This window comes from Mustela nigripes, chromosome 13 (genome assembly GCF_022355385.1).
Source record: "Mustela nigripes isolate SB6536 chromosome 13, MUSNIG.SB6536, whole genome shotgun sequence".
In the NCBI taxonomy this organism is placed as follows: Eukaryota; Metazoa; Chordata; class Mammalia; order Carnivora; family Mustelidae; genus Mustela; species Mustela nigripes.
The window spans coordinates 144,315,554-144,336,847 of NC_081569.1; the positions used below are offsets into that span (position 1 = coordinate 144,315,554).

General features: G+C 69.7%; 2 protein-coding genes across 10 annotated transcripts in view; one reads left to right on the forward strand and one right to left on the reverse strand.

The window, feature by feature from the left end:
* Positions 1-21,294, forward strand: part of PACS2 (phosphofurin acidic cluster sorting protein 2) — a 214,643-nt gene that overhangs the window by 33,356 nt on the left and 159,993 nt on the right. The window lies entirely within an intron of this gene.
* JAG2 (jagged canonical Notch ligand 2) overlaps positions 1-21,294 on the reverse strand; it is a 109,192-nt gene that overhangs the window by 5,009 nt on the left and 82,889 nt on the right. The window contains exons 1-24 of one of the 5 annotated variants that reach the window (XM_059374166.1): positions 20,913-21,287; positions 19,877-20,128; positions 19,694-19,754; positions 15,978-16,108; positions 15,763-15,882; positions 15,466-15,579; positions 15,196-15,309; positions 14,943-15,056; positions 14,819-14,868; positions 14,502-14,672; positions 13,572-13,722; positions 13,251-13,400; positions 13,014-13,127; positions 12,682-12,795; positions 12,496-12,609; positions 12,198-12,314; positions 11,850-11,877; positions 11,679-11,764; positions 11,141-11,254; positions 10,920-11,035; positions 10,291-10,539; positions 9,707-9,838; positions 8,504-8,660; positions 6,750-8,241 (exon numbers count right to left, since the gene is read on the reverse strand). In XM_059374166.1, the coding sequence (XP_059230149.1) occupies positions 7,754-8,241; positions 8,504-8,660; positions 9,707-9,838; positions 10,291-10,539; positions 10,920-11,035; positions 11,141-11,254; positions 11,679-11,764; positions 11,850-11,877; positions 12,198-12,314; positions 12,496-12,609; positions 12,682-12,795; positions 13,014-13,127; positions 13,251-13,400; positions 13,572-13,722; positions 14,502-14,672; positions 14,819-14,868; positions 14,943-15,056; positions 15,196-15,309; positions 15,466-15,579; positions 15,763-15,882; positions 15,978-16,108; positions 19,694-19,754; positions 19,877-20,128; positions 20,913-21,090 (3,435 nt within the window). In that variant the 5' untranslated portion in view covers positions 21,091-21,287 and the 3' untranslated portion in view covers positions 6,750-7,753. Of the gene's footprint in view, positions 1-6,749; positions 8,321-8,503; positions 8,661-9,706; positions 9,839-10,290; positions 10,540-10,919; positions 11,036-11,140; positions 11,255-11,678; positions 11,765-11,849; positions 11,878-12,197; positions 12,315-12,495; positions 12,610-12,681; positions 12,796-13,013; positions 13,128-13,250; positions 13,401-13,571; positions 13,723-14,501; positions 14,673-14,818; positions 14,869-14,942; positions 15,057-15,195; positions 15,310-15,465; positions 15,580-15,762; positions 15,883-15,977; positions 16,109-19,693; positions 19,755-19,876; positions 20,129-20,912; positions 21,289-21,294 lie in introns of those variants that run through there. The other 4 variants (XM_059374168.1, XM_059374169.1, XM_059374170.1 and 1 more) reach the window with 4 other exon arrangements.

The following is a 21,294-nucleotide window of genomic DNA, read 5'->3' on the forward strand; positions in this document are numbered from 1 at the left end:
CCAGCACGGGTCCCACTGGGTGACAGTGGAGGTGAGGCAGGCTGTTGCTCCCGGCCGGAGGCTCTGGGAGACCCCGGACCCATCTCTCTGTCCCGCTGGAGGCTCTGGGCTCTCCTCCGTCTTCCTGGCCGGCCGTCGCGTCCGCCTCACCGCACGCAGGAGACATTTCTCTAAGGCTTTGCGAGACCCCACGGGGTCACTGCGAGGCCCAGGACCTCCTCCTCAGCGTCCCCCACCCACGGTTCCGGGTTCTTCACCCGTCCCCACGGTCCCCTCAAGGCTGCTCCCGGCCGGGCTCCGGGAGTGTGGAGCGCGGAGTGACCCGCCGCGCTGTCTCCTTCGCTGCTCCCTGGAGAAGTCCTGGTGCTCGTCTTCCCCGGCGCTTCTGTGGGACGTTTGTCGTCTCCTTGCTGGATCGTGAAAGGCCCCGAGGACGGCTGTGCAGACTTTCCGTCCCCTTTCCTGCGGGCGGTCAGCCCTCGCGCCGTCCTCACGCTCTCCTGAGTGACGGCCTTCAAAGCCTCCGTCCCCTGCTCCTCGGGAGCCCTGCCCGCCGTCTCGTGCCCTGTGAGCAGGACTTTCCTGCTGTCCTGGGCACGCGCCACACAGGGGCCTGGGGTGCACCCTCTCCAGGCGATGAGCCTGGGGACCCCGTCCTGCTCAGGACCCTGAACAGCGCTGCCTTACCCCGACCCTGCCTCCAGGCTGCAGTGCTGCTCCCTGCGGCTCCCTTCCTGCTGGTGACCGTCCAGCCGGCCCTCAAAGCCGTTACTCCCGCCCCAAGCCTGTCCCTCCCTCCAGTGCAGCTGGACAGACGGCCGCAGGAGGAAGAGGGGGTGGCTGGTCCCTCTGCCTGTTCCCTACACCAGGGCCTCTGCCAAAAGGAAGGCCTTTGCTTGCTGCCCTGTGGGCCTCTCCTGACCACGCCTGCCGGCCACTGCGCCATGATGGCTCTTGGGGGACACATTTGAGTTCCTTGGAGCCCCTACCCCAGGCATCACTGACTCAGCTCTCTATTCTCTCTGGCCCCCGGCCACTGGGACGCAGGGTCCTCCCCCAAAGTCCTGCCCCTTCAGGCTACGTGTCCGTCCATGAGGCCTGCCCACCCCCACCCCATCATCACGCTGTGGGTGTCAGCAGGGCTACTGCTGCCCGCCCTGCTCCCCCAGCCCGTGGCCCAGCCGCTCCCCGGTGCCCCACCTGACCCCACAACGTGGGTTCACCCCCGTGCCCTCTCCCTGTCCCCCGCCTCAGGGCTGTGCATCTGGCCTGTGAGGTCTGCAGCCAGGTCCCAGAGGGTGGGCTCCCCTCCAGATGCCCCCCCCAGCACAGGGCCCAGCAGGGACGACCGCCTCCTCTCCCTGCTCCCCACGGCTCCCCACAGGGGCCTGTCGGGGTCGGCGGGGCAGGGGCCCTGTGTCTGGAGGCCCGCGGCCTCTCTGCAGGCGCGCGGGACAGGCGGCTGGAGAGAAGAGCTCTCCGGCTGCTTCTCCGGCGCCGTGGCTGCGGTCTCGGGCTCGTCCCAATGCTCCGTCCCCTTCGGCTGTCTGTCCTTGTGGGGACATCTCCCTTCCCCCCCCCCCCCCCCGCCCAAGTGTGTCCCGTCCACACTGGCAGCAGCCGGGGCCTGGCGGCGGCCCTCCGCTCCCTGCAGGACCCGGCGTGGCCGAGTCAGAGAGTGACCACAGCCACCCCACTTGGCTCTCCCGGGTCCCGGACCCCGAGAAATGCCAGGAGATGAACAAGGTTCACCATTCCAACCCCTGCGTGGGGGGTCACGTGTCACCCCACAGCAGGTAGCCAGTGCTGGCGCTCAAGACCAGTCTGAGGGTCCCGTGTGCCCGTGGAGTGGCTGCCGGCCCTGGGCCTCGGCGGGCGGCCGGTCCCGCTCACCAGGTGCGTCGCGCCAGCCTCAGCAGGTGACGCGGGGAGCAGACCCGGCTCCACAAGCCCCCGCCCCGCCGACGCCCCTCCCTGTGCTCCTTCACCCACCGCAGCCCCCGCCCGCAAGGAGCTGCCGGCCGGCCGACGACGCCCACCGCAAAGCCCCTTTTCCTTTATCTATCAGCCTCGCTCGGCGCCTGATCCCGAGAACGCCCCCACCGCAAGCGCCCGAGAGCGTCTACGGCCGAGCGGCTCCCGTGGACTCGGGCTGTGGGTCCGGGTCACTGCTGCCCCATCCGCTCCTTGCGCTCCGGGAGCTCCTGGGGCCCCCGCGCACACTCCAGCTCCGCCGCGAGATCCGTCTCTCTTCCCTTGTGATCCTGGCTGCGGCGCTGACCCCCGCTCCTGCCGTCCTCGGCCGGACTGCTAGGATATCGTGTTTTCACCCCAGAAAGTCACTTTGTGCCACCCTTGGCCGCCTCTGACGCTCTGTCCCTGAGAACCAGCTCTGGGGCCGTGCTCTCCTGTGCCTCTGTCTCGGGGGGCAGGGGCTGGGGGTCCCGACCGAGCCACTTGCTGGCCACAGGGCCAGGCGGCTGTTGCTGGCCTCCTGGCTCCTGGGCCCCGGCATCCAGAGACCTGCGGGTGTGGAGGGCACAGCCGCCTCCCCACTCCCCCCGCCAGCACTAGAGGGCATCCAGAAGGGCACGGGGAGCCCAGGGCTGGGAGGCGAGGCTGTCCCCCCTGCAGGGACACACTCCCACACTCGCTCCTGACCCAACCCAGTCTCCTGACCCGGTCCAGAGGCCTGGCAGCCGCGCCGGCCCCCTTGCCAGTCTCAAGCCCCTCTGAATGGCCTCTGTGGACAGGGGAGGGGCCAGCCAGGCAGGGTCTTGGGACGGCCGGAGTCGGGCCACCACGAGGCCACCATCACCCACCTGTAGCCCGGCCCGCAGGGGTTAATGGGCCCAGCCGCCCCAGGGACACGTGCAGAACCCCAGCCCCCGCCCGACTCCCCAGGGCTGGTTTCTTCGGAGACTCGGCTGTCAGAGCTGTCTCCAGGCAGAGCCAGCTGGTGCGGTCCCCGGGGCCGAGTGCCAAGGACGCCGCCGGCAGCACCAGGGCGGCGGGCCCAGGAGGTGCTGGTTCTGGTCTGAAAGCTACTCACCGCCCAGAGTAGGTCTCCTGCCAGGGCCCTGGGTCAGCCCGCTGGGGTGAGACGTGCCCCTCAGTGCGGGCCCTGCTCCCTGCTCAGACCCCGTGGGGACGGGAGGACTGTCGGGCCCAGAGGAAGCAGCATCAGCACGGGAGGCCAGCAAAGGTGCCGGCTCTGCCCACGCCACAGACCCACATCCGTGGCTGCGGTGGATAGCCCACCCTCCAGCCAGTGGGGGCAGTGGGGCTCTCGGGGTCCCCTGCCCTCCGAGAGAGAGCCTGCCACCCGGGGCCGCCCCAGCTGCACAGCCTAGCCAGGCACCACCTGGGCCCTCACGCCGACCCCACCCCAGTGTGCACCGGAAGCCCCTTCCCTCCAGAGGCCTCCTGAGTCCTACCGCTGTGTCCTCTGCACTGCACAATGTCTGGATCCTCGGTGCAAATGAGGGAATACAAGACTCTGCTGGGCCCGTGCAACCTCCCCTGCCCCTGGCTGGGACCAAGTCCAAAGGCCCTGGCTGGGTCGTCAACTCAGGGTGGGTCATGTCCCCCGTGCCCGTGCCTCTGAGCCTTGTGCCCCAAAGTCCACTGTCCACCAGGTCTGGGAAGGCCCAGACCTCTCCTTAGTGACCGGCACCCCCAGAGACGGTGGAGGGCTTCCGCAGTCGAGCTCTCGGGCAAAGCCTCATGCCTCTCCACCTGGCTGTCCCAGAGCCGGCAGCCGGGAGGAGCAGAGCTCAGCAGGCTCAAGGGAAGGCAGCAGCACAGGGCACCCGGTGGCCAGGAGGGCCCCACTGGTCCTACACTCCACCTCCTTCCGAGCGGCTGGGCCTTCCAGCGGCAGGATGGCTGACAGGGCCCACGGCTTCTTCCTGCTCAGCCGGAGGAGTCCCAGCACTGGGCTCCCACCCCGGGCCGGGTAACAGCAGGTGCCAGCGTCCGGGGCATCCGGAGTGTGTTTCCTCTCTGCGCACCTCCTAACAGCGGCTACCCCTCTGGGGGCTGAGCACCTGCCCAGCTTCCCCCACTCAGGAGAGCACAAGGTACAGGCCAGGGCAAGACAGGCGGCCCGAGGGTCTTGGCCTCAGTTCTTGGCCTCACTCTAAGCAGAGAGTGAGGCTGCCCGGGTAAGTGGCGTCCTGGGGTGTAGACGTGGCTCTGGGGTCCGCAGGGTGGGTGCGGGCCACATTCCCGGCCACGTTTCCAGCCACACCAAGAACAGGCCTGGAGAGAGGTGCGGAGCCCTGCTGGGCATCAGGTCACCCAGCCAGGCCCAGCGGGGAAGGGCCTGGGGTAGGGGCGCTCAGGACCCCGGCAGCGGGCTCAGGAGGGCTGGTGCACGCCTGCGGCACAGATGTGTCTGCGCGACCACTCACTCCTGTGACCGCCGCCTCCCCTGGGCCCGCAGCGTCCCGTGAGCCCCCGAGGCCCCGAGTCCAGCCCGCCCCTCAAGGTTCTGGGGTCCTCCTGCATCTCCATCTCCTCCGACTGGGCTCTAAGCAGGCTCAGAACAGCCCGCCCGGCCTTCTGCCTCCCGCCCCGCGGCTGACCCTCTTCCCACCGTCGGTGTCTCCGGACTGCATCCCGGGTCCTGGGCCTGTGCTCGGGTTTACGAGCTCTGCCCGCTGCAGGGCTCAGGTGGCTGTCCGCATCTTCGTCAGGGACGGCGTCACTCTGGAAGCCCACATGTTGTCTCAGATCTCGGCGTTTCTCTTTTTTCTTTTCTTTTAATGCTGAGAGAGCATTTGTTTCACTGTGTTCCCAGGAGTCTGGCCCCTAAGCTCAAATACCAACAAGGAGCCTTGGCCCTCCTGGCTGTGGCCGCTAGAGCAGTGGAGCCCGGGGACCAGGGCAGGGATGCCCCAGAGCCGGAAACCGCCAAGAGCAGCAAAAGGGTAGGAGATGGGAAGCGGGCACACACCCCGATCCCAGAGGCGCCACGGCCGGGGTCCCACCACCAGGCTGAAGGGGGGCCCAGCTGGCGTGCGCACCGGTGGGAGACGGGGAGGTCCAGTCCGCCCCAGTGCCCGCTGACCCGTCGGGGGAGGGGCCCAGGCCTTGCCGGCTTGTGAGGCCAGGTGGCCCGGGGAGAGCCAACACCGTCAGTCTGCGTGCCTCCTACGGGGAGGGTTTCCAAACTTCGGCACCGGTGCCTGCTTCCCTGGCCGCCGGCCCCTCCGAGGCTGGTGTGGAAGGCTCTGTGCGTCAGGAGCCAGGCCAGCGGCAGCCAGCTAGGGGCTGAGGCGGGGGGCTAGGTCCCGGCCCAGGCTCCAGTCTTGGCACAAGTGCCCATGGTCCTGCCCTGACAGCAGGGAGGGCAGGGACAGGTCCAGCAGCCACAGCCCGTCTCCCGGCGCAGCACGGCTAGCGCCCCGTGGAGACCGCGGACACAGCGCAGGCTGGGGGGCTGGCGGCAGGCTCTGCCCGCAGCAAAGCACGGCCCACTGGGGACGTGGAAGGTGCCGCTCAGCGGGCAGGTGGCTGGCTGTAGATGTGCCCCAGCTCCCTCCAGGAGCCGTCTGGGGCCACGGGGTAGTGTTGGGACCCAGCACCTCGGTGGAGGGTGGTCCACTCGTGGCCCTGCTGGCACACACGGCGATACTGGCTGCTTCCCTTCAACACTCCGCCCGCAGGCCCAGGCCGTGCTTTGTTCCTTTATTGACCGCGGGAGCACGTGTGGCTCCTGCCTGGGCCGACCCCTGACTACACCTGACGCGCCGGGCGGCTCCTTCTAATGGCTCTGCTCGCTGTGCCGGGCGCCCGGGTGTAGTCTGCTCTGTGGGCTCCCTGACCTTGAAATGTAACTTCCGATGCATTTAGAGATCTAGAACAAAACCACTCGCACTGACGTCGACCAGGCACCGAGGGGCCTGAGGTCCATGTCTGCAGGGGTCGGGCCAGAACCAGGCCTCCTCCGAGGCAGACGTTCCACCGGCTCATCCCACCCGAGCCGTGCGGGACGAGCCCCTGGAGGTGAGCGGGATGAGGGCTTGCCACTGCCCTGTCCCCGTCCGGAGAGCAGGATCTCCTGCAGAGCTGGCCTCGCACACGGCACGGGAGCAGACGGGCCGACTGGGTCTTCGAGAGACCGCTCCTCATGTGGCCCCTGGGGAACCGGGGACCGGACGGCTGTGGGACCCGTCCCCGTGCAGCAGGAAACACGCAGCCCCTCACAGTCCACTCCCGGGCCTTCCGCAGTCGTGTCCCCCCGCTGCGGCCCAACACCGGGTCTTGGCTCTGCCTCTCGGCTTGTGCCCACCCACTCCCTCGAGGGAGAGCAAACAGCGCGAGCTCGGTGCACGGTGGCATCTGGGTGGGTCTCCCACGGCCGCCGCCACGCCACCGGCCAGCCACGCCGACGCAGACCGACGGTGGCTGCCAGCCTCGTGTTTTCACTCTCTCGAGGCTTGACTTGGGAATTTCCTAAAACTTTAAGAGCTTTTAATGGATAAGCAACTTAAAATGGTTTTATAAAGCTTTTTTTTTTTTTTAGCAGTTTTAGTGGGGACTGCAGAGCATCTCCTTGCCTCCGCTTCCCGGGAAGCTCCCCCCAAGCCCGAGTCGACCACACAGGACAGCGACATGTTCACGGCCTCAGGCGCCCAGGGAACCACCTCCCTGCCTGTGGCCGTGGCCACCGCCTGCGCCCGACACGCGAGCCGGCTCTCCACCCTGCCCACGTCCAGAAAACAAGCACCAAAGAGAACAAGGAAGGCCAAAACATTTAAGTTATTAAATCAAATATACAGAGTGATTCATTTAATATGTACATATTTACAAAAACGCACTTTCGCGAGGAGGGGGCCGGGACCGGCAGGGGGGCAGCGGCCTGGAGCCCACGGACGCTGGCAGCCGCCAGGGGAGGGTCTGTGTGAAGGCACTTGTCGCGGGCTCCGTTCTGCCCCCGTGCCGGGGAGAACAGAGCAGCCGGGAAGGGCACTTCCGGAAACACAGTTGAAAGATCTCTACGGGCCCAGGCGGAAGCGGGCCAGGACGGCGCGGGGAAGGGGCTGCCAGCGAGCCGGCCGGCGTCTGCCGTGGGCCCCTGCGAGGACCTCAAGCCCCACTGACCACCGCAGGTGCCGCCGACAGCCACTGGCCGTGCCACACGGCACAGGTCCCACCGAGAGCCTCGGGCCACACCGACGACCACAGGCCACACTGTCAACCACCGGTCCGGTCCCACCGATGCCCCCGGCCACACCAGTAGCCTTGGGTTGTCCCACCAAACGCCACGGACCACACGGACACCACCGGTCCCACCGACGCCACCGGCCACACCAACGACCACAGGCCACTCCGTCAGCCATGGGTCCCACCTACGCCACGGGCCACGCCAACAGCCAAGGGTCCCACTGGCTCTTTGGCCTGGAGCCACTGAGACACCAAATGAGGAATAATAAGATTCTGTAAACAGTGCACCACCGCTGGTAACAGACAACCTGGTGGGGACACAGACACCCTCTGCGCTCTCCTGCCACACAGCGCGTGCCACACACAGAAACGTTACAAAAATAGCAAGTATCCGAGAATACTCCACTGTTCTCCGCAGGACAGTCACCGAATAATTTATACAAGGTTAAAGAAACGTAGAAAATAAACATTTGTTTTTGGTTTTTGGTGTTTTTTTACACAAAATAAAGAAACTATGCACACGGCCTCGGCCTCCTACGGCTGCGGGTGGCCCTGGGCCCCGGCCCCGCTGCGGGCTGCCCTACTCCTTGCCCGCGCGGCGCGCGTCACTGGCAGCCCTGACCGCACGGTTGTCCACTTTGGGGCCTGAGGCCCAGGAGGCCGGCCTCGTGGGAGAGCAGCTGGGGTCTTTGGTGAATCGGTGCGAGAGGAACTTCTCGGCCTCCGGGCAGTCTCCCTCGCCGCGGCCGGGCTCCTCCTCCTCCTCCCCGACGTCCCCACGGCCCGCGGGCCCGGGCAGCGCCTCGCCCGCCCTACGCGGCGGGGGCGTGACGTTCTTGCAAGGGTAAAGCACGTCTTTGTGGCCCCCACACAGGCCGCCGCCGCCCCGCCGCTCGATGGGGTTGCGGATGGGGTTGAGGGGGGCCCACTGGTTGTTGGCGCTGCCCTCCCGCGGCAGCCGGCTCCTCTCCCGCTCTTTCCTGCGCTTGCGGGTCCACCACACGCAGACGGCCACACACGCCAGACACAGCACGCTGAACACGCCGCACAGCACCGGCACCAGCAGGCCTGGGGGGCACGAACAGGGTGGCCGGGTGCGGGGACCGGCACACGCCCAGGCCTGGGATGCCCGTCCTTTGGGTCCTGCCTGAGGGGGAGGGACCCAGGGGAGGGGCTTGGACAGCAGGTGCAGGGGCAGCCGCGGGGGAGGGGGCGGGGCCCGGGAACTGGCAGCTCCCCCGCCCCCCCGCCACCTGCGCTCAGCCTGGCCCCGTCCCTCTGAACCACGTGTGTGGGACGAGTCCCACTAGGCCCAGGCCCCCTCGCTCACCCACAGAAGAGCTGCCCACGACGACCGTCTCCACTTTGACCTCGGTGACCGCCAAGAACAACGAGCTGTTGCCCCGCTGGGTGATTGCCGCCACGATGGCGTGCGCGGCGCTCTGGACCAGGCTGCTGTCCGGCAGGTCCCTCGCAGGGCTGAAGGACTGCGGGGAGGACACCACAGAGAGGCCCCGCTGGCCACAGGCGCCAGCACGGCCTGCCCGCCCCATGCCCAGACCGGGGAACACCAAGGCTGGTGGCCAGCTGCCAAGAGGGGTGCAGGTGGCTGGGGGCCCCGGGGCTTCTTGGGGCACCGGCCGGAGGACAGGCCTGCAGCAGGCACGACCCCGACCACGTGGCTCCGAGGTGGCAGGTGTGGCCTCGCCTACCCTTCCTCCAGACCACCTGCATCGGGGACGAGCACAGGCAACCAGCCTTCCTTCCCCGGCAGGCAACTATCCCCACTGGCCGCACCCAAGGGCTCCAGGGTTCTGTCCACACATCCCTGGCCACAGTACCCGCCTCTGCCTCCGTGGCCCAACAAGCCAGTGGCGGCCAGCGGCCAGCGCCCTGAGGAGCCGCCCTGCCTTTTCTCCCCCCTTCCCCGCCACGCCCTACTACCGTCCACCCTGGACCCCGGACCCTGGTCTTCCCTCTCCGCGCTGCCCCTGAGCCTCAACCACAGACCCTGGGGGGCCCCCCACAGTTCCAGAGACCCCTGCTCAGAGCCCTGGCCTCCAGGGCCTCAGACCGAGTCCCGTGTCACAGCCACCACTCTGTCGACACTGCCTCCGAAATCCCCGGCCTGCGAGCCGGCCCTGGGTGACTCCTGGCACCTGCTCCTGCAGCTGAGCCTGGCCTCCGAGGACCCCGCCTCCCCGACCTTCCCTCCACGCCCCTCACCTGCAGATCAGCTTTCCCTGCTCTCTGTCTGCTGCTCCGGACCTGTCTTTCATTACGGCAGACGGGACAGGTGACCCGACCCAGCCTGGCCCCGCCAGCCCGCAGTGAGGGCACAGAGTGTGTGGACTCCCAAGGCACAGGCACACAGGAACAAAATCCTGGGTCCATGAGTCACCTTTTGCCTTCAGCCACCTGGGGACAAGCCTGGCCTGGGCCTCTGTCCCCAGCACCTCCCAAGAAGAGAGACCGAACGGACTCTGGAGAAGGGACGCGGGCAGAAGTGACGAGCCGTTCGCCTAGTACTCACCACAGCCACCTCCACCGTGCTGGCCCCCGAGGACGGCCGGTCACAGAGCAGCACGAGCAGGCGGTCCCGGGCCACTGCCCTTGTGGCTGGCAGGGCACGGATCCCAGAGCAGATGGCGCCCACGGTGGTGCCCTGGGTGGGGACAAGCAGCACGTGAGCGGGGTCCCGGAGGCACGGACCCGAGGCGGCCCATCCTGCCGCTGGCCCCACAGGCGCACGGCAGGTCACACCTTCGGGCCCATGAGGAGCAGGCCAGGGATCGGGGGTCCAGGAAGGAGCTGACTTCCCAGCCCGCCCAGCAAGCAGACCGCCAGCCCAAGTCGGGGCGGCTGAGGCCTGGTGGTGCCCCACGGCCCCGTCTTCCTTCCCTGCCGGAGGGGAGCGACCTGCAGGCCCGAGGCAGGCGGAGGCCTCACCTGGTCTCAGCCCTCCTCCCCTGGCCCCGAGTGCACACGGGGCCCAACTCTCCCTCCTCTGGACCCCACAGGGCCCGACTCCCTGCGCGGCCCCTTGGGCCCTCCGAGAAAGGCTGGCGGCGCTGGGGGGCTGCAGCCGGTCAGTGTGCCCCTCCCGGGACCACTCACCTGGGGCACTTGGTCGCGGTTGAAGTGCAGCGTGAGGCGGGCACAGTTGTTGTCCAGGTGGCTGGAGTGCGGCAGGCACAGGGTGCCGGGCAGCAGCGGCTCCTCGGTGCCACACTCCCCCCAGGCTGCACACGGCGGCTGCAGGCACTGGCCTGGGGCCTTCTCTTGGCACCGCTGCCCCGGCGGGCACTGGGCACTCAAGGTGTCAGGCCGGCCGGCCAGCAGGCAAGGCCTGCGCCCACACCACACCTGGGTCAGGCACGCACACAGGACGGACGCAGGCGCACGCAGACGAAGACCCCCGGACACACACGGACACCGTGCAGGAGAGAAAGACACGGCTGCGGTCAGCAAGTCCCAGGGTGCCCTGCCTCTCCACAGCCTCCCGGGACAGACTCAGAATAAGGACGGGCCTCCCCTGGAGCAGGGGGTGCCCCAAGAAGGAGGAGACCAGTCAGGGCGCCCAGCTCTGTCTCCCCGTCTCCCCAGCTGCATGAGAGGAAGGGCCTGCCCCAGAGCATGCCTCCCGGCAGGCCCAGCGGAGGGAATGGACGCGGCTCCCCACAGCCCCGCAGCGGCAGCCCTCGGGGCTCCCAGGCCAGGGGGAGGCTCCCAGGCGGCCCCCACACCTTGCTGCAGTCCTGGCGGCCGTCCACACAGCGGCAGCCGTTACAGTCCTCCACCCAGGAGCTCCCGTGCGCGAAGGGCACCCCCTGCAACCAGCAGGGCCTCCCAAATCCAATCACTGTGGGGAGAAGGAGTTGGGGGCGTCTGCAGCCGGGACCAGAGGCCAGGTCCTCCCCACGCCCCTGGTGGCATGGCCCCCCTGGGGCCGGTGCCCCCCGCCTACCATCCTGGCACCGTGGACCAGCCCTGCCCGGCGGGCAGCTGCAGTGATAGCCGTCGATCTCGTCCACACACGTGGCCCCGTAGGCGCAAGGCGAGGACTGGCACTCGTCGATGTCTGCGGAGGAAGTGGCCGGCTCAGGAGGCCGTGAGGGGGGCCAGTGCCCTCACGCGGGGCCCAGAAGGACGCTCGGGCCAGCACAGGAAGCCGTGCCAAGTGGCGGAGACCCTGCCAGCCCCGGTCTTGACCAGTGTGCCCCTTGGGGGCTCTGCCAGCGGTCAAGGGCATTGATGAGTGCCTGTCCCCGTCCTCCACACGCCTCTGGCATGGGACCTGCCAGGAGACCCTGGGGACCGCTGCTGTCACAGGGCCACCCCAGCTGAGCAGAGGGCACTGCTGGCAAGGCCCAGACATACAGGTGGGCTGGGCCTGGCGGCACCCCTCTCCCACCCCAGGACCCCCCCGGGGCCCCTCACCGATGTGGCAGTCGGGACCCACGGCACCCCCCCCTCCCCGCCCAGGCCCCCCCGGGGCGCCTCACTGATGCGGCAGTCGGGACCCGCGAAGCCGGGGGCACACTCGCAGCGAAACCAGTTGATGCCGTCGACGCAGACGCCGCCGTTGTAGCTGCGGGGCAGAGAGCAGGTCTCAGGGAGGGCCCCCCGCAGGCCGAACTCCCCGGGGTCAGCCGGACTCCGGGGCTGCCACTCACCAAGGCAGGGGGTTGCAGTCATTCGTGTCTGTGCGCAAGAAGAGAGAGGAAGGTCGGCAACACCTCCACCGGCCCGCACCCCCAGGGCCAGGCCTGGACACCGGCCCGCACCCCCAGGGCCAGGCCTGGACACACTGCCTGTGCCAGCCCACTGACGCCGGACAGGGAGGCTGAGGGCGGCGGGGCCCAGGGCGGCTAGCTCCAGGAGGACCTGTCACTCGGGCAGACAGGGGCGAGGAGCAGGTCTAGGGGCCGGGTCATGAGGCCCAGGTTCCCACCCCCAGGCTCCGGCCCACCCCCCCACCCCCCACCCCGCCTCCCTCTGCAGCCCCCAACCCACGAGCTCACTGTGCGTGCAGGTGCGGCCCTCCCAGCCGTCCCGGCAGATGCAGGAGAAGGAGTCCCCGCTGCCCACGCACGTGCCCCCGTTCTCACAGGGGTTGGGCAGGCAGCTGCTGTTCTGGGCTGTGAAGGGGAGAGGGGCGAAGAGGGCCGTACTGTCTGCCCGTGGGCCTGCGCGGAGCCTCTGCTGCAGATCCCGAGGGACCAGGGCAGACGCGACCAGGGGCAGCACCCGGCGGGTGGTCTGGGGCGCGGGTGGGGGAGTGTGGTGCCTGACCCCCGGCTCCGCCGCCTGGTCACCCACCGATGTTGCAAGTGCTGCCCTTCCAGCCCGGGGGGCAGGCGCAGCGGAAGGTGTCCCCGCTGTCGTAGCACGTGCCGCCGTTGCTGCAGGTGTAGGCGTCGCACTGGAACTCGCCTGTGGGCACACGGCTGCTCAGTGCGCATGCGCGCGGCGGCGCCCGTGCGCCAGGGCCCCAGGGGCACTCACGCGAGTGGCAGGTCTTGCCCTTCCAGCCGTCGTCGCACGCGCAGTAGAAGTCGTTGACCAGGTCGTAGCAGCGGCCGCGGCTGTGGCAGGGATCGGGAAGGCAGTCGTTGGGATCTGGGGGCGAGGACGCCGGTCAGCGGGGGTCGCCGGCGCTCAGGGGCGGTTGGGGGGTGGGGTGGGGTGGGGTGGGGGCAGGGGAGAGCAAGAGAGGCGGGACCAGAGACACCTGCAGGGCACCCCCCCCCCGCCCCGTCCAGGTCCCTTTGGGGCGCCAACTACCCAGAGCCGGGACCCACTGGGCACGGGACCACCGGGCGGCGCGGGCCACTCACTGGTGTCGCAGAGCTCGCCCTCCCAGCCGCTGGGGCAGAAGCAGCGGAAGGCGTCCACCTCGTCGATGCACGTGCCCCCGTTGCGGCAGGGCTGCCCCAGGCAGTCGTCGATGTCTGCGGGGCGGGGCGGAGCGGGGCGGGGCGGGGCGGAGCGGGGCGGGGCGGGGCGGGGTGAGCAGGGGGTCCCGGGGCCGTCCCGCCCCGCCCCTCCCCGCCCGCCCGCCCCGGGCTACTCACTCTCGTGGCAGTAGGCGCCCGTGAAGCCGCTGTCGCAGGCGCAGGAGAAATTGCCCCCGGGCAGGCTCACGCAGCGCCCGTGCGGGCCGCACACGCCGGGGGCCAGGCCGGCCGCCCCGGGCCCCGCCTCCAGCCCGCAGCTGTCAATCACTGCGCACACGGGGCGCGGTCAGGGCGCCCAGGACGCCCCGCACCCGCCCCGACCCCACCCCAACGGCAGGGGTCGGGGCGCGGGCGCGACCCCGCCCCCGGACCCCAGCTCCGGCTGCAGGCCCCGCCCACCTCCCTCGGGCCCCGCCCACCTCTGCAGGCCCCGCCCACCTCTGCAGGCCCCGCCCGGGCACGGCTCCCGGGGCACCGAGCAGTTCTTGCCGCCCATGTCGTCGGGGCACGCGCAGTAATAGTCGCCCTCCAGGCTGTAGCAGCGGGCCCCGTTCTGGCAGGGGCTGGGCTCGCACAAGTCCGTGTCTACCTGTGGGGCGGGAGCAGCCGTGAGGGCCCAGGCCCCCGCCGCGCCGGCCGTCCCTGCGAGGACTCCCGGAGGCCCGGGCCCCGGCGCACCCAGGCCTCTGCCGCCAGAGCCTGCAGGACCGCCCACCCGAGACGGTCCAGGCCCAGCAGCTGGACGGAAACACCTGCAGGTCACCAGGCCCCTCCCACCACCCTCCGCTCCGCCGCGGCCGCTTCCTCTGGCTCACCAGGCAGCGTCCGGCCTTCGGCCCTCCTGCGGCAGGAAAGCCGGCTCCTCACCCCCTCCCCAGCCAGCACAGCCGCCCCGGGCCCAGCATGCGGGGCTTTCCCAAAAGTGTCACCACCAGCTCCACGGCTGGGGGAGGAACTTCTACCAAGGGCCCCAGAAAGCCTGTTGGTCAGGAGCCCTGCTCCTGGTGTCCTGTACCCCCAAAGGCTAGGGCAGGTCAGAAAAGGTGGGGCTGTGAGGCGCTAAGGAGGGACACAGGCACCCTCAGGCACCCCGTCCCCCCCAGGGCCCCTCTTTGACACTGCTCCCGTGCTCGACTGCATCAAGACTGTTCCGGCCAACTGGCCAGCCAGCCCACCCTAGCAGGAGGCACTTGTCATGACGAGAGTGACCTTGTGGCCCTTCCCCAGCTCTGGGGCCAGGTCTCCATCCAGAACCAAGCCCAGGATGCCCTGTACGGCCAACCCCACCTGCAGGCTGTCCCGCTCACGGGGGCGGCCTGGGGATGACGGTGTGCCCTGCAGCTCCTGGGGCTGCGGCCTGGGCCTCACCTCGCACAGGGGCCCGGACTTGCCCTTGGGGCAGTGGCAGCGGAAGCCGTCCACCAGGTCCTCGCAGAGGCCTCCGTGGCAGGGGTCGCTGGCACACGCGTTGAGCCGCACCTCGCAGTGCCGGCCGGCGAAGCCCCGCGGGCACACACACTGGTAGCCGGTGGTCAGGTCCTGGAGCAGGGGGAGGGAAGGCGGGGGACGGGGAAGGGGGCGGGGAGCAGGGGGGTGAGCTTCCAGAGGCCACCCCTCCCACCCCAGGGGCAGCACCGCCCCCTGGCCCTCCCCGACGCGCGCAGGGCAGGGGGACCACGTCTCACCTTGCAGGTGCCACCATGCTGACACTGCCCACGACAGTTACCGTTGATGTCTGGGGACAAGGGGCGGGGTCACAAGGGTCCTTGGGCCGCCGGCCCCGCCCCCGCCACCGCCCCCCAAACTGACGGATGTGGCAGTTGGCGCCCTTCCAGCCCGGAATGCAGTCACAGTAATAGCCACCAATCAGGTTTTTGCAAGAAAAAGCATTAAGGCACGGCTCCCCTTCACATTCATTGGCGTCTGCGGAGGAGAAGGGGGCCATGGGGCTCAGCGCCCCCTGCTCGCACACCTGGCGCCCGCAGCCCCGCAGCCCCAGCAGCAGCCGCCACACGCCCGCAGCACACAGGCCATGCACGCGCCAGCCCCGCGGGACCCTTACCCAGCTGGCAGGTGGCCCCCACCCACTGCTCGGGGCAGACGCACTCGAAGCCGTCCACCTGGTCCACGCAGGTGCCTCCCGCCGCACAGGGGTTGGAGGCGCACTCGTCGATGTCTGTGCAGGGACAGGGAGGGGCGTGGGGTTGGGCTGCGGGGAAGGCGGCCATGGGCCTGGCCCTCCGCCCCAGGCTATCAGGCGTCAACCACCCTGCCCCATCCCGGCTCCCGGAGGCCAGTCCGGAGCCCCCATCTCACGCGAGCGGGCACTCACCGAGCGCACAGGTGGGCCCGCTCCAGCCTGACGGGCAGCGGCACTCGAACCCGGAGGGCGCCTCGTGACAGGAGCCCCCGTTAGCACATGGGTTGGAGACGCAGGCGTGCTCAGCTGCACGGGGACCAGAGGCGGGGCTGGGGTTGGGCATGTGGCAGCCCCGGCTCCTCACCTTCCCCGAGGCCCCAGGGTGTGGGTCTGGGAGGGCCTCCCACACCGAGAGGCCAGAGGCACGGGTCCCCCCACGCCAGGCCGGCCAGCCGCCAGCCCAACGCCAGCCGCCGGCGACCAACGTACCCCGCTCGCAGTTCTTGCCCGAGTAGCCGTCGGGGCAGGCGCAGTGGTACTGGTCGGGCTCGGCGTTGATGCACGTGCCCCCGTTGACACAAGGGTGGTGGCTGCCACAGTAGTTGAGGTCTGGGGGCAACGCAGGGTCCTCAGAGGCCCGCCCGCCCCCCCCCACCCACCTTCCCCATGGGGCGTCGCGCTCTGGCCCCGCCGGCCGCCGCTACCTTTGTTACAGAGCAGGCCGCCCCAGTTGGTCTCACAGTTGCACTGCCAGGGGTCCACGCAGCTGCCGTGCACACAGCCGGGGTACGGGACACACTCGTCACAGAACCGCCCCTGCCAGCCGTAGCTGCACCTGCGGGAGGCCAGGAGCGTGAGGCTGGCCGGGGAGGCTCCAGGCTGGCTCCGGACGCAGGCGCAGAGTGTCACGGGCCGGCCCAGGGCTGGCGGCCGCAGCCTTTGAAGCGGAGCCGGCCCCGGGCCAGGCGGGGGTGACGGCACCCTCACGGGCACTTCCCGGCCGCTGGCCTCGGATGGCCGGCCGCAGCTGCCCAGCCACTCCTCCCTGAGCTATTTTGGGCCTCACCCTGGAGCAGGGCCCCAAGAGCGAGCGCCGAGAAAGACAGGCCGGGACCCCAGGAACAGGCGTGCCAGCTCCAGCTCGCCAGGTGCCACCGGCCAGGTCACGCCCAGAGCCAGGCAGGCCGGTGGGACGTCAGCAGAGGGCTCTGGGCTCAGCCCCGGCTCTTGAGACCTCGGGCACCGTGTGCGACCTCACCTGGAACTCAAGGACAGGAACTGTCTCCCCATGGAGCCCCATCAGGGCCCGCCTCACAGATGGGGACACGGAGGCCCCAGCACGTGCCCCACACGGGGCCACTCCTGACCCAGGAAGAGTCACCTGTCCCTGGCAAATGGCCTAGACAGGCTTCTTGGCTCCAAAGCCACGACCCCAAGGCCTGGCCCTGCCTCCAGCGATGGGCCAAGACTCTCTCTGGGAAGTCCTTCAAGAGGAGAGACCGGCGGCTGGGGCACCAAGGGCACCAGGCCACTCATGCAGGCCCCACTCCCACTGGGGCAGGCCTTCCAAGGGCCCAGAGCTCAGCCTGACTCGGGGGCACTGCTGTCCATCGTCCTGCAGCGGACTCCCTGTGGACCAGGAGGCTGCCCTCCAGGCCCTGGACAGGACCCCCCTGGGGACCCCCTTCCTGGAACCGGAAGGTGCTGAGGAAAGCAACCCCCCTCTCGCAAAGTCCCTTCCGTGCCGCCTGCCGCGCGAGCTTCCTTCTGTGAGGAGGGAGCCAACAGCCCCTTCCTGGGCTGCCCCGAGCTCCACGGCCAAGGGCTGCTGCCAGGCTCGGCGGCAGGCCACAGGGAAGCCCAGACTGGAACACGGGGCTCCAGTATCCCGCCCAGACGTGCCGGGAGGGCCCACGGGCACAAGAGCTGCACATCCCCCAGGGAACCTGCCCTCCAGGTGCTGTGAGGAACCCGCGCTGGGTCACCCACCAGGACACCAAGCACAGCACCCAGACCCCTGCGGGCCCTGAGGATGTGCTCTCAGCCCTGGGTGGGGCAGCCCTCACCAGCCGCAGTCCCCCCCCGCCCCCCAGCTTCCCTGGCCTGTGGCTCCAGAAGCCCAGGGAGGAGGCGGCAGGAAGGCAGGCCCATCTCCGCAGCAGCATCCGGTGGGGGGTGTCCGGTCCTGAAACCTGAGCCCTGAGCCACCCGCGGCAGCTGGGCTGCCCCCACCGAGTGGGCGGGGCACACCTATGGCTCCTGGGGCCCTGAGCAGCAGGGTTGGGGGAGCCAGGAGGGCCGCCGCCCTCCCGCCCTGGCTGCTTAGGCCCAGCATGAGGGTGGTGCAGGCACCCGGGGCAGCAGGCCACAGTGTGCCGCCCGGGACCCAGCCCCGCAGTGCTCACCGCCCGGGGTCCTGACCCCTGGCCCCAGCTGCCCAGCGTCCCCAGGCTCACGCCTGTGACACAGATCCGAGAGCGAGGCTGCAAGGTATGGCTCCGCTCCAGGCAGCCGGCCAGTCTGGTACCTCCTGTGCCACCCAGGGTTGGCGCCTGGTGTGCCCCCCAAGACAGGAAGCAGCCCTGGGCCAGGCTTCCACCCACCAGGGGCCCCTTACCCCGGCCGAGCTCCCCGCACCGCCCAGAGGCCCATTCCACGTGTCTGAGGTACGTACGAAGGCCGAGTCGGGCCCCCCCCCCCCGTCCAACCTCTGCCCTCGCAGGGAAGCCTCTGCCTCCCTGCTCTGGGGCTGGCCGGGCGGCTCCTCGTGCCACCTCCCGGCCAGAGCCATCACAGGACGCGCAGAGGGGTCCCCACCCCTCCCTTCCTGTCTCCTGAGCTGGCCAGCTGCCAAACCTGCACGAGCTGCCCCGGACAAGTTACTTGGGCTCACTGTCCTTGCCGGGGGACACTCAGGCCAGCAACCTGCCTCCCAGGGTGAGGTTCTGGGGCCCACGAGCCCCCGGCCGGGGCAGCGCTTCCCTCGCACCCCCCCCAGCTCGGCGACAGGGCACAGCCACTCCGAAGGACTCGCTAAGAGCCTCCCCCGGGTCCCCCGGTCCCCAGGCCGTCCTTGTCCATTCCTGGCGCCCACCCTGGCTTCCACACTGCCCGGCACCTCCAGCTGCCCTGCTGCCCTGTCCCCAACATGGGCAACAAGCTCACCCGCAGCTCCCGCTCCCCCCACTGCCCCACCCAGGCCCTGCTCGAGGTCTGCAGTTGTTCCCTGCCTACAGAAGACACCCAGACCTCTCCCTCTGAGGGTGCCCTGACCAGCACCCCATCCATCTTCCTCATCTCTGGATCCCTGCGACCCCCAGCCGGTCCCTGTCCTCTCCCCATGACCCTGCGACCCCCGGCCCATCCTGTGTCCTCTCCCGTGACCGCATGACCCCCGGCCCGGTCCACGTGTTTTGGGTCACACCACTCCTCTTCTCTGGCGGTGTCTCCCCGGACCAGAGAGATGTCAGCGACGCCCCCCACGCCCCCTCCCTTCCTCTGCGGCCTGCTCTGCCTCAGGCAATCTGGCCTGTCGTGGCAGCTCTGCTGTCCAGCGGTTCAGCAGCAGACTTGGGTTCCTCCGTGCCCCCAGCTCTCCTCCCCAGCCCTTCTTCAAGCCCACTCCAGGGGCGCCTGGGTGGCTCAGTGGGTTAAAGCCTCTGCCTTCAGCTCAGGTCATGATCTCAGGGTCCTGGGATCAAGCCCCACATCGGGCTCTCTGCTCAGCAGGGAGCCTGCTTCCCCCTCTCTCTCTGCCTGCCTCTCTGCCTACTTGTGATCTCTGTCTGTCAAATAAATACATAAAATCTTTAAAAAAAACCCACTCCAGGATGCCTGTGGGGCCCACCCAGCTCCCCGTCTCCTGCTGGTCCTCACCCACCACCGCCCAGCCCTGCGGCAGCCTCCCCAATTGGCTCTCCCCACACAGCAGCTACCCTGGACCTTCTATCCAGCCCCACCCCACCCCATCCTGTGTCCTCCAGGGGACACAGCGCTGGGCCCCCCCAGCGCCCCTCTTCTTCCCCATGTCCCACTCCCACTCGGCCTCTCTCCATGCCCACCCATGCCCTCGGTGCTCCTGTGCTCTGGGCACCGGTCATGGGCCAGCTCCTGGCCCCAGAATGAGGTGGGCTCACCCTGGCCACCTCCCCGGCCCGTTGTCCCACCATCCCGCAGAAGCACCCCATAGCCCCACGGCCACCGCCCAGGCACGACAACGGTTGTCAGCCCTGCGCTGACTACAAGTGACACGAGAGCAAGGCCCGGGTCCCTGCCGTCCCACTCAGCCATGAGGCCCAGGGCGCGTGGGGGGTGCAGGGGAGCCGGCTGGGGGACCCCCGAGGGCAGGACGGCCTGGAAGCCCGCAGGGCCCGGCTAAGGCTCCGGCTGGGGGACCGCCGAGGGCAGGAGGGCTACTCACCTGCACTCGCCGGGCACGGCACAGCCCCCGTGGAGCAGGTTGCACCCTTGCTTGCACACGGCTGGAACGGGGAGGAGCGTGTGAGGCCGCAGAGCCCCGGGGAGGGTGTGCCGGCCCCCCCCCCCCTCACGCCCCCCCCCCCCCCCCCCGGCCCGGCCGCCCCCCGCCCCGCCGGCCGCTCACCCTCTCTGCACTCCTTGCCCATCCAGCCGTCCATGCAGGCCTTGTTGCCGTACTGGTCGCAGGTGTAGTGGCCGAAGAAGTCGTGGCGCGGCCGGCAGAACTTGTTGCACGTGGCGCTGTAGTAGTTCTCGTCACAGCGCACACGGATGCGCAGCTCCAGGTGGGCCACGTGGCCGCGCAAGTGCAGGCTCTTCCAGCGGTCCTCGGGGTTGATCATGCCCGCGTGCGACACCCGCTCGATCAGCAGCTCCTCTTGGGGGGGCGGCAGAGTCAGCCGGGCCGAGGCCGCCTGCCCGGGGGAGCTGGGGGCAGCAGGGACACTGGCCGGGCCGCCGGGGGGAGGGGGGCCGGGGCCGCAGCCCCGCGAGGCTGCCCCCCCCCCCCCCGCGGCCCGGGGGGCCCCCCCGGGGGGGCGCGCCCCCCCCCCCCCCCCCCCCCCCCGTCCCGGGACGGGCCTTCTCGCGCCCTGAGACGCGCCTGGGCCCGGAGCTCGAGCAGCCCGCCTCGAGGCAGAGGAACCCCCTGGGCCCGAGGCCCCGAGCGGGGAGGTTGACCACCCTGGGCACAGCGGCTCATGAAAACCTGCTCCACAGCCCCGTACCGGTCTGCGCTGTTCCCCGCTCCACGGCCCAGGGATGCCGGGTGCATCGGCCTCCGCAGCCTCCGACATCGCCCGCTCCAGCCTCTCCGGACACGGCCTCACACCCTCCCCCTCCCCCAGAGCCCGTCTGGCCAAAGTGCCTGCCAGCCTGTCCCTGTACCCGCCTGGTGCCCTCTGAGCGCTGCCCCCGGCTCGGCCCCTCCAGGCCCCAGCGTCCTCATCAGCGGGGCCCGGGGCTCAGCCTGCCTCGGCACCCTGGTGACACTGCCCTCGACCCCAGAGCGGCCATCCCCATGGGGCCCCTCTCTGCTGCCAGCCCCCGCCCCAACCAAGGTCTAGCCCAGCAGCAAGCCCTGAGCCTCCACGTGGACTCCGCTGTGGCTAGAGGCCTGCTCCCCCCGAGGCCACCCCTGGGCCCAGCACCCCGCCACCTACGGGATTCACAGCCGCATCCACACCAGCCTCCATCCCAGGCTTCCAGTGCATCCTGTGTGCAGCAGCCCGAACCCTCCAACGTCCAGGGAAAAGCCAGCGTCCTCACGGTGGCCCACACAGCTTCCACCACCTGACCTGGCCTCACGAACCTCACCACTCCCTCACCACACGAGCCCATGCTGCTCGCACACACGGCTCGCTGCCCTGCTCCTCCTGCTTTGTCCACGGACACAGCCCCTGCCCTGTCACCACAGGGCCCAAAGACTCCATGCACGGGCTGGCCGGCTAGCACGTGAGCCTCAGGGAGGGGCCCTCAAGCCCCATCCAGGACAGGCAGGCAGAGAAGGGGCCACGGAGGCAGAGCGAGCCTCTCGGGAGCACT